We start from the raw sequence: 13,711 nt of genomic DNA on the forward strand, positions 1-13,711 counted from the left end.
TTTCTTAAAATGAATTCAATATAAAACAAGTAAAGCCGATACGAATGGGCTTTGGGCCATTCATTTTAGTTTTAAACTTACGTGCAGTGCTACTGATTGTGATGGCAATACAGATCGATGAAATAACAGATTACTCTTCATAAAAAAGTTGGTGCGCTCGGCACAGTGCGCGAACCAATGGTGGTGTACTGGGTGGCTGCGTGCAGCGCACCAACTATTTATACTTCACTTCTTGATGCAAATGATTTATCTAAAATTATATTTGTGTTTTGGGGATAAAAAAGTAAAACATCGGGGTTAGAGCCGCGTTAAAAAATCACAACTCAAACAGCAGCTAAACATTTTCAGGAATTTGAAGCTTTCATCGGAAACGTTTTTGTTATTGTTAGTACGCTAAATCCACGGATCATATTTAGCGACAATCGGCAAAAATATTTAACAAAACCGTGCGTTATGAAACATAAAGTATGTAAAATTTTCCTTTTTTCTAATAGTATAAAAACACTGTTTCCAAAGAGGATGTGCAAATTTTATTAGTTTTAATTTTAAGTTTACAAAGTTTAATTTTCTAACAAAAGTAATTTAATATGAAATTAATTTTATCATTATATTAAGTAACAAGAACGGTATTTTAATTTCTTTTAATTAGTGAATTTTCAGAAAATTGTAACAAAAGAGCGTGAAGTGCAACTAAGTAAAAAGAATGGCTGATTGTAGGAAAGCTTGAAAACTCTCGTACCTTGGCACCCTGAAAGTAGAAATATATTTTTGTATGTACCGGTGACATAATGTTGACATTAATATTTGAAAAAAAACTTTTTTAAGAAATTTCTGTATATTATGAAATTTCTTGATAAACTATTCTAAAACAGAGTACAGTACAGTGACTCGTATTGAAAGGTAGCTTAACGCGTAACTTATAGTGTAATAAAGAGGTCAGTGTTCTATAAGATGGCTAACTTTGGTTACCGTACAGCGTTTTATGTGTTAAATAAAAACATTAGTTTCCTCTTCGATTTTGGATTGACTTATTTGAATCTTAATAATTTATCTGTAATTCCTTTGAAAGATATAATAGTGGAAAACGTTTACGGCGCTAAACGCAGATTAACATGTCCATTCTAAACATATCACAAATTAATGTAAGTTATCTTCAGAAAAAGAGGTCCGGATGAAACAAGAGGTTGCGGTTTTGCTAACGGTACTTAATTACCGACTATAATAAAGCCACCGTGTCGATAAGTAAAAAAAAAACTTAATTATCTATTTTAATCGTTATATAAATAGTTTTCGTAATGTTTTAATTTTTACTATAGCGACCAGAAATTTGTTTTAAATTAACTTAAAACTTTTCTTTACGTCTCATCTCATCATCGCAGTTATAAAAAAATTAAATCTATTTTACAGTATTTAAAAAGTTTGATTTCATCGATTACGCTACTCACAAGAGATGCTGAAGGTAGGTCAGACGAAAATACATGTCCGGCTGCAGCAGCTGCCGCTAATGAGACTTCAGCAAGCTGAGTCAAGTTGTACAGTTCTTCTGGACATTCTGCTTCACAAACTCTGTGTTCAGGACTTGGTTCTGAAACATGAGAGCTATTTAATCAATGCCCGGTGACTAAAATAATACAAAATATAGATTTAACAGCTAGTGCGGTAATTGAAATCAAAAATAGCTGACAAATTAAGTGTTCAAGCGATAGCGAGCAATATGTTAATGAAAGATCCAAAAAATAAAGTAAAAAAGCTGTTTTCTGGTTGAATGTGGCAATTTTTAACAACTCTTCGCAGTCGGTGATGTACATAATTTGTAAATCTTTTCTTTCATATCGGTAAGTAACTTGTTTTAAATTGTATTTTGGGGATGATTGTAATTTATTGAAGTATTTAATACACGAATGTTCTTTACTCGGTTTTTTTCTGTTTAGCCTCCGGAACTACCGTAAGGTATTACTTCAGAGGATGAATGAGAATGAAGTGTGTCTTGTACAGTCTCATGTTGACCGTTCCTGAGATGTGTGGTTTACTCGGTTACGCTTTAATTAAATAACAAAAGAGAAATAGAATAAAAAATTGGATTGCAAATCATTATATGTGAATTATTTACAGTAGTTTTCAAATCTAAATAGACGGTGGAAAAAATAGGACTGTTACTTAAAAACAAGGACTATATAAATTTGGTACTTTATCTGTTACATTCTTTTGAAGAATGATTTCCATTCTCAGAAAAGGTTTGAACTTAATGTAAGGTAATTCTTATCGGGTTATTGCATCTGTCATTGTTTGAATAATAATTGACGGTTAATTTTTTATTCTAATACATTTATTTATTTTTAAATAAGTACGCTTCACCCTTTTAAAGCTTGCTACTTTGAACTAAATAAGTAAAAATCATATGGTATTTAGAATACAAAGTGGGAAACTGAAACCCTTGCAATCTAATATATGTACAGAAAGATAAACTATTAATCATACATTTCACGTATGATTCTCAATTACTTGTTTCCTATGTCTTACGTACAAAGGTTTGCGTATTAGTCTTTCTGACAAATGGAGAATATAACAGATATATTTTAAAAATAAAAATCTTACTTCACAGTGCTATTATAATAATAAGAAGAAAGATTATTTACTTTAATTATAATTAAGGTAATTAAAAATTTATTCGATTCAAATAATTTTAGTTTCATTGCGTGTATATAACAGTTCTAGATAACCTGAAACGTGATGCAAACCGTTTACAAAAATCGTAAACCTTTAGAAGAATAAGGAGAATTCTATTCCGGTTTTACAAGGGACAATGAAGACCGGTTTCCTGTTATTCTTTAGGCTCAGTTTTTTCAACTCGGCAATTTATTTACCGAGTCAAAGGTATCAGCATCCCAACAACCTTTCCAAAATTCAAGCTATTTTCAGCCCTACAAGTAGAAGCCCCTTCCTTCTGTCATCACAGGGAACGGCAGAAAAATAAATTTTACTTTCAGAGAAAATTTTCTAGCCACAGCTGTTTTACCTCAGATGTTTAACATGCAACTATGCCTGGAAATCGGTAGGAGAAATTTTTTTTAAATAAAAAAAAAGAAAATAATATATATCGACTACATTACTAATTCGTTCAGATTCTTAGTAAAGCAAATGCCAATAAGAAAAACCACAGGCCATCCCGTCTCATGTTTCATCTGTTTTTCACATTTCACAGCACTCGCTTCATTTTTTGAGAAGCGAGGACATGTAGTTTCTAATCTTTTTGATTCTCTTACAATATATTGATTTTTTTGCGACCAAATGCTAGTTCATTTTTTACGTTTTCTCATGAGCGTTCATAATGAAGTTTCATTGAAAAATGTGTTTTAGCGTTTGATTTTCAAAGTTGTTGAACATGAGGATAACCTAATTTTGAGTGAAAGTGGAATGTGAATGTTTAAAACATTTGTATTTCACACAAATGTTTAACTAGAAAATATTTAGCTCCCGAAAATTCACAAAAATTGTTATAAAGCGTCGTTACATAAAATACATTTGTAGATTTCAATTGATTTATGTCATTAAAACAATCTTATAGTCTGTTTTAAACAATTACTGGAAGGTAAAAATGATGACTCTTTTCATTATCTTACACTCATCTTTAATGTTTGAAAAGGCTTTAACAGAAAATTTGGTGTAACAAGACTTTATTTCTCAGTATACAATACATATGTGTACTTTTTGACATAAGAAGTCATTTCCTTTAAACAATTAAATCATTTATGCAACAAATAAAAGTCAAAGGTTTTTATCTTAATACAGTATAATTTATTCCCGATTTGTATTTAATTTATTTTATTATTTATTTGCCGATTAAACGCTGTAAAAGTACAGAATGTGCCTAATGTAGACAGTGAATTATATTATGAAGATGTATATGTTTTAGGGAGGGGAGTAATCATTAAAACTTACATCCATTTAGGCTGCCAACACTTTGCTCAAAATTTATTCTGTATTTGTATTTTACTACCACAGCCTTATTATATCATCTTCATCCTTACTTCATAACTTTGAATTTCAAAGATGCTACTGCTTGTTATATTTCTTTTTTCGTTTTTTTTATAAATGTCCTTTTATGTTTTTTAATTAATTTAAATCGGTTTTTCATTAAATTACCTGAATCATCTAATAACAAAATAATCAAACAAATGTGGTATCGATAAATTTGTCTGTGTTTATAAAAAAACAAATATTATATTTAGAAAATACTTATATTTTAAAGAAAATGTCAAAGTTATTATAATTTTAACTTTGTAATGTTACGTAGAAAATATTCAATATCTTAACAAATTTATATGAATACTCACACGTAAAACTAAAGTTTCACGTAGAGAATTTTTTATTATCTGTTCAAAGTCTAAATAGCAGTTTAATCATATATTTAACTGATTTGAGTGGAAGTGAAAAAATGCTGAGCGATTTAATTTTTTTCCTATTCATAAAATGTACGGTGAATTGTCGTCGTTGATGATAAGCGTTATCAAAATAATTGTAATATTTATTATTACACGGCAAAATTATTATGGAGAAATTTTATTGTACGATGGAATAACAAACAAATATTCTACATGAAAGAGATGCATGTAAGATCTTCCTTCAGGCGCAATGAGAACTGTGTTAATCGTTGTGACTATTTTAATGAACATTTAAATTTAGCAAAACTAAATCTAAACAACTGTTGAAAGAATCGATTAAAATTACATTTCTGTAAACCTAAACTTAAGGATTTAAGAGTAATGCTTTTAGGTGTTCGTACTTAGTATAATTTCTTCTTTTTTTTTTTATTTGTTAAAACTTTTTTTGGCAGATAAACAGATGAAATATAATGGAAGCGGTATAATACTACCTTCCCCTATTAGCAAAAACGTTTGACATTCAATTCTGCCCAAATAATAAATTGAACGTTTATATATGAGTAAATAAATAGATTTTCACAAACATCCGATTACATGAAACAGTATATCTGTATCTGTGAAATGAAATTGAAAAAAAAAAATATTGTAAAGTAAAAAAAGTATATCTTCAAAAGGACACAGAATTAAATCGGTCAGTCATTCTTCTCTTAACAAAAAGTAATAATATTTCATTATTTTGAAACGACTTCAAAAAGAAGGAAGTTCTCAGTTTGACCTTATGTATTTATATTATACATTTTTAAGAATTAATTTTTCTGTTTTCTACTTCGATATTAATTTTTCATGCGCGTACAATAATTTTTCTGTCCGGTGATAACATTTCTAAAGCGACTGCTCAAAAATAGAACTTATAACGTAGAAATAGTTCTATCCATGACTGACAGTGTTAGAAATGGTAAAATCTGACAAGATACAGGTGTATTGTAACATAGCAGTGGAAACCCGTGGACACTGCGGACTTCTAATGCAGAAAAATTACATACGTTAAATAAAATACCGGAGCCGTTTTATTAATTTCTTACTTGCACAACTATAGTGAAATAATATGTTGTGCGATATCTTAATGAAATTAAGTACACTTATGTAGGTTTTTTCACAGAGACCTTATCCATTGTGGTTCCCAGTGATCATATCTGTGTGCGCTCGGAGCTTCAAGATCGCCTCCGAGTATGATAAAGCGGTTAGCTGAACAACGAATTAACTGTTCTCCTGCTATGAAAAAGACTGCAGATGATATTTTTGAAAATTACGGTCGCACAGTTGTACGGTTTCCATCTTATCAACCTGACTTAAATGCCGTTGAAATGATTTGGAGTCAAATAGAAGGGCAAGTAGCTTAAAGAAATACAACTTTTAACGTATCGGACTTTCTTAAGTTAGCCGAAGAGGAATTTTATAAAGCGTCTGAAGCCGAGTGTAATAATGTCTGCGGGCATGTTGTCAACGTCAACAGAAAGTCATGTTATTCTTTCTGTAATAAACTTTCTTTTTAAAAACAAAAACGCTAATCGCTGAAAATCATTAAAAAATACAAAATTTATAAAACAGTATTTTAGCTGTGTATATTCAATATTTAAGTCGCTGCCAACAATTTATTCGGTACAAAGTTTTTTCGACTGTTCAAGGGCTTTACAATTTTTTCCGCTTCAACTAATCGCTGGTCTGTTTCAAGTTTAACATTAAAACCTTTCTCAGATACGAAGTGGTCGAGCCAGATAGATGCAATAACCCCGTTAAAATTTCAATAAGGAGAGGTTTTTAATGCCCTCTATGAAATAACCGGAAAAAATTCGATAAATACCACAAAAATGAAGCCACATCTTTAGGAAAAAAAAATTCTATCGTTGTTAAAAATTTTAGTCGCTGTTTTCCTAACATTTATATTGCTTTACTCGTTTTATTATCGATCCCGGTTTCAGCAAAAAATATCGTTTAGCTACAGCAAAAAAATCATTTTCAAAACTGAAATAAATTAAAAATCACCTGAAATCTACTACGGGTCAAGAGAGACTGGCAAATCTTGTAATTATTTCTATTGAAAGTGACATTTTACAAAAATTAGATATGGATTTACATATAAATCAATTTGCTAAAAACAAAACCCAAAATGTTCAATTTCTATAATTTAATTCCTACCGAATGTTGAAATTGTTTCAGTTTGTTTGTTTATTATATTTGTTATACGCTTTGTTAACGCGACCGAACACATTTTATGTGAAGATAGATTTAATGTGTTAATATAATTTAACGTTAATAAATAATTAAAATAAAATGTTATTACACACATTTATCCGCATTTCTAAACATTTCTCTTTAGCTATATATTTTTGAAATATTTAACTATTACATATGTAAATTAATATGTTTCGAAAGAAGGTAGTGTTAAGCGGTATATTTGGTATTAGATGTGTTTAGTGCATTATTTCGCTACGCTTGCAATGTTATTTTTTTATAATATAAATATATGTATAATTCTCCTATAAATGTGTTTCAGTGTAAGTTTTAACAAAGCACAAAATGTATACACGTTTAAAAAAATTAAAGATAAAATGTAATTTTATTTTTATTTTTCATATTATTTTTACGCCGATAAAACTTAATTTCAAGCGTTAACCGTAAGCCATTTGAACCCCTGAATAAAAGTACTCAGACATTTGCACGACGGTGCCGATTAGGTTTGGCGCAGGTTAGAAACCTTCTGTCAGAAGGTTCAAAATTTGCAGCCAACAGATTAACCCCAGCGGTTAAACTTCTTTATTTACTGATGAAGCCGCTTTTACGAGAACAGAATCTTCGATTCTAAAAATAGTCATAGCTGAAATCCAGGCGAAATCTTTCGCTATCCGTAACTACAAAACAAAGCGTTTTCAGACATACGTTTAAATGAACTTTTTTCATCGTTATTTTCACCAGTAGAACATGTCCAGAAAGCTTCTCTGTTTCTTCGTGGGACACTGTATTTCTGAGCCTAGTATTCTGTCGGGTTCTAATCAACGATATATCCTAGCTTGACAATCTAGAGTAGTAACAAGCTATTAGTACACTTGCATACAAATATTGGATCTGATGTACAACAAAATCGTTCTACTAATATACTCGTAAGTATATTATGAAACGTAAAATCGTTAGTAACGGTGATAAAGACTATAACAAAGAGAATTACTTTTCTAGATACTGTTATAAAATAATCCCTGCTACGACCGATCAGATCTTTGCTCTGCGACAGACAATGTAAAAGTATTTCGAATACGGTATTGTACATCAGCTTGTACACTTTAAGCAGGCATTTGATTAAATAAATAGGATGAAAGTCCTGAATGCCCTAGAAGGTTAGTATCGCTCAGAGGTAAGGTGAATAAGAAGTATAATATGGATTACTGTATTAGACAGGGAAGACATACTGTTGTTTCTTCCTCCTCGACTTGATTTTATACAAGATAATAGAGAATCTTGATACCGGATGAAATATTACTACATTTAGAACGATCCAGATGAGTACAGTTGAGTTCTGAGGTTGAAATCCTAGCAAAGACGGTTACTTTTATACAGATTTGAATACTAGATAGTGGATACCGGTGTTATTTGCCGGTGGTTGGGTTTCAGTTAACCACACATCTTAGGAACGGTTGACCTGAGACTATACAAGATTACACAACATTTTCGTCCCTACATATCATCCTTATTCATCCTCTGAAGTAATACCTTAAGGCGGTTCCAAAGCTAAACAGAAAAAGATGAATACATATGCTAATGACATAGAGTTGGTAATCAAGAATACGAGCTGCAAGAGACTTTTCAAATATTGGAGGATGAGAGAAGAGATGTCGGCCTGTAGGTGAATGAGAAGAGGATTGCAGGAACACGGATGAGATGACAGAATAGTGAAGTATAGATCAACGGCTGTACTTTTGAGCGGGTACAGTATTTTACATATCTTGACGCAGAACTACTCCAAGATAATAGTGTCCAAGAAGTTAAAAAATTAGAGTAATGAAGGATGTTTAACTAATATGAAGTGTTTAAAATCTAAAACGGTCTCCCGTAATACTAAAATGAAGATGTACAAACCATTAATAAGACTGATGGTAACTTACTGTAGCGAAGCGTAGATGCTGAATGCAGCAGACAAATTTGCTGCTAATCTTTGAAAGAAAAATAACGAGAGAATATATCGTCCTATCAATGAGGATGAAAACTGGAGGTTAAGATATAACGAAGAAATAGAAAATACAATGAAAAAAAAGGAGTTGACAGATTAAAAATGATCGGAGACAAGTTGTGAAGGAGTCCAAGGTCCAAGTCAGACTAGAGAGCCGTAAAAAAAAACAAAATTAAAAGTTAACGTACTTGTTAATTCAAAAGTATGTAAAAATTGTACTTCTTGACCTAATTATGTAGTTCGTTTTTCAGTGGAGTTATCCGTGCCGCTACATATTGGCGCCTGTCGTAAAGTGGTTGCATGGCTGATGTGATTAGGTGATTTGCAAAGATCGATCTTGCTGCACGTAATGCCTGTATATAGTTTTTGTGTCTGTGCATTAACGTTTGTCCATCTAATGAAGTATTTAATGCGCTCTCAGCAATTTACTTTTTTACATCGCTAGGCTGTTTTGTTTATCAGTTTGTGTACGATTAGCTTTTCCCGTGATCATGTGTATTTGTTCGTCATTTTGATAATAACACAGTAATAACCTGCTTTCCTGAAAAATGTTTTTTTTTTCATGCGATTGTCGGTTCGATGTTATGTAAATGCTATTTATCTTCTGTCATCAATTGTATTTTTGATTTTGTTCCGTATTTTGGGTAGCGTGTTGTTTAAAAGTGCGGAAAAGTAACCGTTAATCTTTGCCAGATGTTTTATCGTAACGAGTTCATCAACGTAGCAGTCGGCCGACAAGAGTAAATGTATCGGTGATGTAATACGCATAAGAAAGCTAAATGTTTGTGCTGTGTGAAGTAATCAGATTTTTTTGTCGCCGATAATAGCAGGTTTCTTAAATATTTTTTTCAAACATCACTTGTTATCTATTTTGGATACAATATCCAAATAAACAAATGAAGGAGCGACGTAATTATCTCCTGAAAGATTTTCTGGAAGTACAATTTTCATATAATTTTGAAACTATCATCAATAACTTTCAATATTTTTAAAAAGCGTTGACATAATGTAATTAAAATTTGTTTCAATGTATACTTTTAGGAATTTTTTAAAATGCAAAACGTATGGCTTGTTGCCAGTATTTTCTTTCTTATTCATTTTAAAATTAAAATAATTTTTTAAAAGCGGTAGCTTGTAATTTTTTCATGTCCACCAAAGTGATCATCAGTGAACTGAAATGGCTTTCTTTCTTTATTTATTACAAAACTAAAGGTCTGTGATTTTTTTTCACAGTTAAAATCAGTAATAAATTTATTCATCTATATTTACATATTAACAATGCTTAAACAATAAACTAGTAACTGATTTTTTACATTCACTTTTCTAAAGATTTTATAAAATATGGTAATTCATAAAATTTATTAATATTTACATTTTTATTCTTCTAGGGAAGGAGAGAAGATTACAGGTAAAAATTTATTTATTTAAACCCGCCGATATTTTTTGATGAAAAAAAGAATCTTATCTAAATTATAAACATAAAAATATTTGCCAGGCTACACTCATTATTTGAAATCTTAAAATCATTTATTAGATTTGTTTTGTAAACTTTCTGTTATTCGCTACTGGCCTTGACCTTGAACGCTCACTCGGTCATTCTTTCGATTCATTTCTAATCTTCATCGTAAGTGTCTTATTCGGCTTTGTAATTCGCCTTAAAAGTTTTCCTTAAAACCTTAAAATCAGTTTGACGGTCGATACATGAAAATCAAGTAAACAGTTAAATATACAGAGTAGAAGGATTGTGGCTTTGTTTTATGGAATGCAAAGATATGAAATCGTACGTAAATTTGTTGAAACTTTAGAGGGATTCTTGCACATTAGCCCTGAGGTGCTAGAAAATCTGTCACGGGAGGTCAAGTCTTAGCTTTATTTTTTGAAGAAGACTAATCAATTCTGAAAGGGATTTTTACTACATAAAATATAATGTTGACCTAGTACCCGCTTTTAAAGAAAAAAAAAGTTTCGCATGTTTAGAATACGACAAGCCCCATCTTCGTACAATTCCAGCAACATTTTGGTGATCCCTGCTGTGAGGGTCGGTCGTATCAAAAATTGTAATGAACTTGACTGAGATTTTGGCTCGTTGTTTGTCGGCATAATGTAACTAAAATTTCCTGTCATTTACATTTTAGAAATCTCTAAATATGTTGTGTAACTTTGTCGATTCAGGGCGACACAGGCCGGGTACCTTTGTGCGGTAAGTTTACCTTTATCTTGTTACATCCCAGGATTACAAGAATAATATAAAAGATGATCTACAATGATTAGTTAAACGGTTAAAAGTTGATCATCTTGAAATCCTGAATCCTGAATGTCGGTTATCCAGCGGCTGTAGAGGGTCGCCAATATTCTTATACTTTCAATTTCAACAGCCATTTCTCTCACCTAATGTTTGGTAGTGCTATTCCAATGGAGCGGGTATAGTGCCCTCAAACAGGATTGAGTCATCCAGTGAGAATATGAACTGCTAGATACGACACATTTCAACCCTTTGGTAAGTATAAAATCTGCTCCCAAATTTTATAATTCTAGTTTTTAGAACAAGAGATGCATTTACAAATCTAAAAAAAATGATCGATGATTACATTACTTTTTTTGTAAACTGAAACAAGAGAAAAATGTTTTTTCTATTTATTTTTTAGTTTCCATGTTTAATAGTTATATATATATATATATAAAATTTTATTCAATATACGCCAAAATACAAAAATCATTTATCGGGTGGGTCATTTTTTGCAGTTAGCAGTACTCTTTCAATACTAACATTGTACCCGTAGTTAAAAATAATTAAATATAAAAGTTATTGAAATAACACAATTTTTTTTAAAAACAAAAAAAAAATCAATATTAACGCTAATACGTACAAAATATTCTCGGTTAAGAATGCCGTATTATATTTGGAACGATGAGATAGCCTATTCGAATAAAGATTTAGAAGCAGGTGGATGAATAAACAAGTGGTGCTCGGTCGTCAGGCCGGTGGTTTCTGGCAACGTTCCTGGTTTTAAAAACTTTTTTCTCTGTTACATGTTACACGACTATTTGTAGAGACCTTCTTTTAGTGCGACTGTAACCCTTTCGAGCATCAATCGTTGCAGCAATACAACACCGGATAGACAGACGCACTAACATTAACACGCCCTTAACAACAAAACATTAAACGTGTATATATAGTCTTTATTATTAATTAAAGTTACATAAAAGAGTGTATATCTTATTTTATAATAAAAAAATAAATAAATTTAGCCTGCACGTAAATTTTGTTGATCGTATTTTAGGCGCACTGAGTAATTATTATTATTTACGTAAAAAAAAAGACCCGTATATTACATTTGTTCGTAATCGAATAGAATTACCGGTTACCGAGTTACCAAAGTTTACGTTAACTACACGTAAGATGTTCACCGATTTAAAAATAAAAACGTTTTACGATATTTGATTTTAAACACACGGTAGTTATTTTTATAAAATTAGTATGAACTGCTCTTTAGCGCAGTTCATTAGTTTGCGTTTACTGTTATTCGCTTCTCTTGCAAATTGACGTAAAGAATTTCTTACGTGATATCCGACTCGCTTAAAACAGGCCAGCGTTACTCAGAAGTCGATGTTTTCAAAAGTAACTTCAGGTAAAATGGATTAAACGGGACCGTTTTAAAACTTTTAGTGTTATCATTAATACTATACTAGTCGCCGATATTTGCTTACGTATATTTTACACGCGCAGACACATACGTACTCTTAAAGTTATTTATTATATACTTGTATTTTACATTAAAAACCGCTTATTGAAATAAACCGCGATAATATTATCGAACCGAAAGAAGGTAGATTGCTACTCGGCATTTTTATTTTTAAATTCGGTGTTCCAAAGTTTTGGAAAATTTAAAAACTTCTGGTACTGCGAGTACTATTGTCGTACGTATCGTGGATATGTATGAAGAGCATCGTATTGTATACGAGTTTTAAAGTAGAAGATGTGAAAGAAGATTTGCCCAGACCTCGACAACATTTTCCCAGAAAGTCGTCGTTTTATAAATTCTTTGTTAAAATATCTTTCAAGGAATTTAGTTATACTTACGTTTTCTAAAGGAAAGTTACAGATCGGATTATATAATAATATAATAAACTACCCGGTCACGGCTCCCGTTTGCCAAAGGGAGCTCTGCCCCCTGGAACCCCAGGAGGCAACGAAACTTATGCGTGTAACAATAATAATGATTAATAAAATTTAGACCCTGTTTGTAATTTGAATGATCTGAAGAATGCGGTTTCAAAATAGTCGGCCTTCTTCTTAAAAACTATAGTTATAGCTGGTTACCCGTCCTTCATACCAGTAAAAATAATTTTGTGCGGTTCTTAATCGAATAACAAATTTCTTAGTTAAGTAAAAGATTAATCGAGTAACCGGATGCAAGTGCAACCAGTTGCGCTGCACATTCAGTAACAGTGGCAGCGGCTATGTTGGTTGAGTCGTGCCGTACACCGTCGCCTACCTTAAAAAATCAAAATTTAATTTAATTTTAATTCAACCGAAACAGCTATTGCCACGCTACGCGATTGGTGCACCTGTTTCCGGTTAATTGAATAAAACCACAAATTAAAAAAAAAAATTGACCGCGACGGGAAACGCCACCGGGCGAAGCTGTGACGAGGATGCTAATTTTATAAATAAAACAGACTTCTTTTAAATTATATGAAAAGGTTTTTTCCAGAAGAGTGGAGCTAATTTTTATTCTTTTGGATCTGTTATTCTGCCAAAACAAAATACTACTCTGCTAAAAAGAGAGCAGTAGAATTAGCAACGAAATTTCTTCTCGAAAAACAGTTTTACTGTAATTTTAGCGAGTTACTAAGAGCTTTTAATAAAAGTTTTATCACGGTCGTCGTGCCATTAAACGAATTCTATTAATTCTTAACGGTAAAAAAAAAATCAATATTTATAAGGATTTCATGTAAACGTACTTTGCCTTCTGAAAATCTGTAAGTCGTAAAGTATTCAATAAATGTTGTTTTCTGGATAGTATTTTTTTTAAGCGAAACTTTTATCAGAATATATTTTTATTGACCAAACGAAGATTCGAGTATTTATCTGATATTTTGGCAACAT

The 13,711-nt window shown here is 31.4% G+C and overlaps 1 protein-coding gene across 2 annotated transcripts in view; it reads right to left on the reverse strand.

Moving 5' to 3' along the window:
• The window catches only part of LOC142328849 (uncharacterized), a 39,514-nt gene that overhangs the window by 8,092 nt on the left and 17,711 nt on the right, over window positions 1-13,711 (reverse strand). Inside the window, exon 2 of one of the 2 annotated variants that reach the window (XM_075372948.1) lies at window positions 1,446-1,585. The exons of the other annotated variant lie outside the window; for it this stretch is intronic. Coding sequence (XP_075229063.1) covers window positions 1,446-1,585 — 140 coding nt within the window. The remainder of the gene's footprint in view (window positions 1-1,445; window positions 1,586-13,711) is intronic. 2 annotated transcript variants of the gene reach the window in all.

The sequence above is a fragment of the Lycorma delicatula genome, chromosome 8 (assembly GCF_047948215.1).
Source record: "Lycorma delicatula isolate Av1 chromosome 8, ASM4794821v1, whole genome shotgun sequence".
Taxonomy (NCBI): Eukaryota; Metazoa; Arthropoda; class Insecta; order Hemiptera; family Fulgoridae; genus Lycorma; species Lycorma delicatula.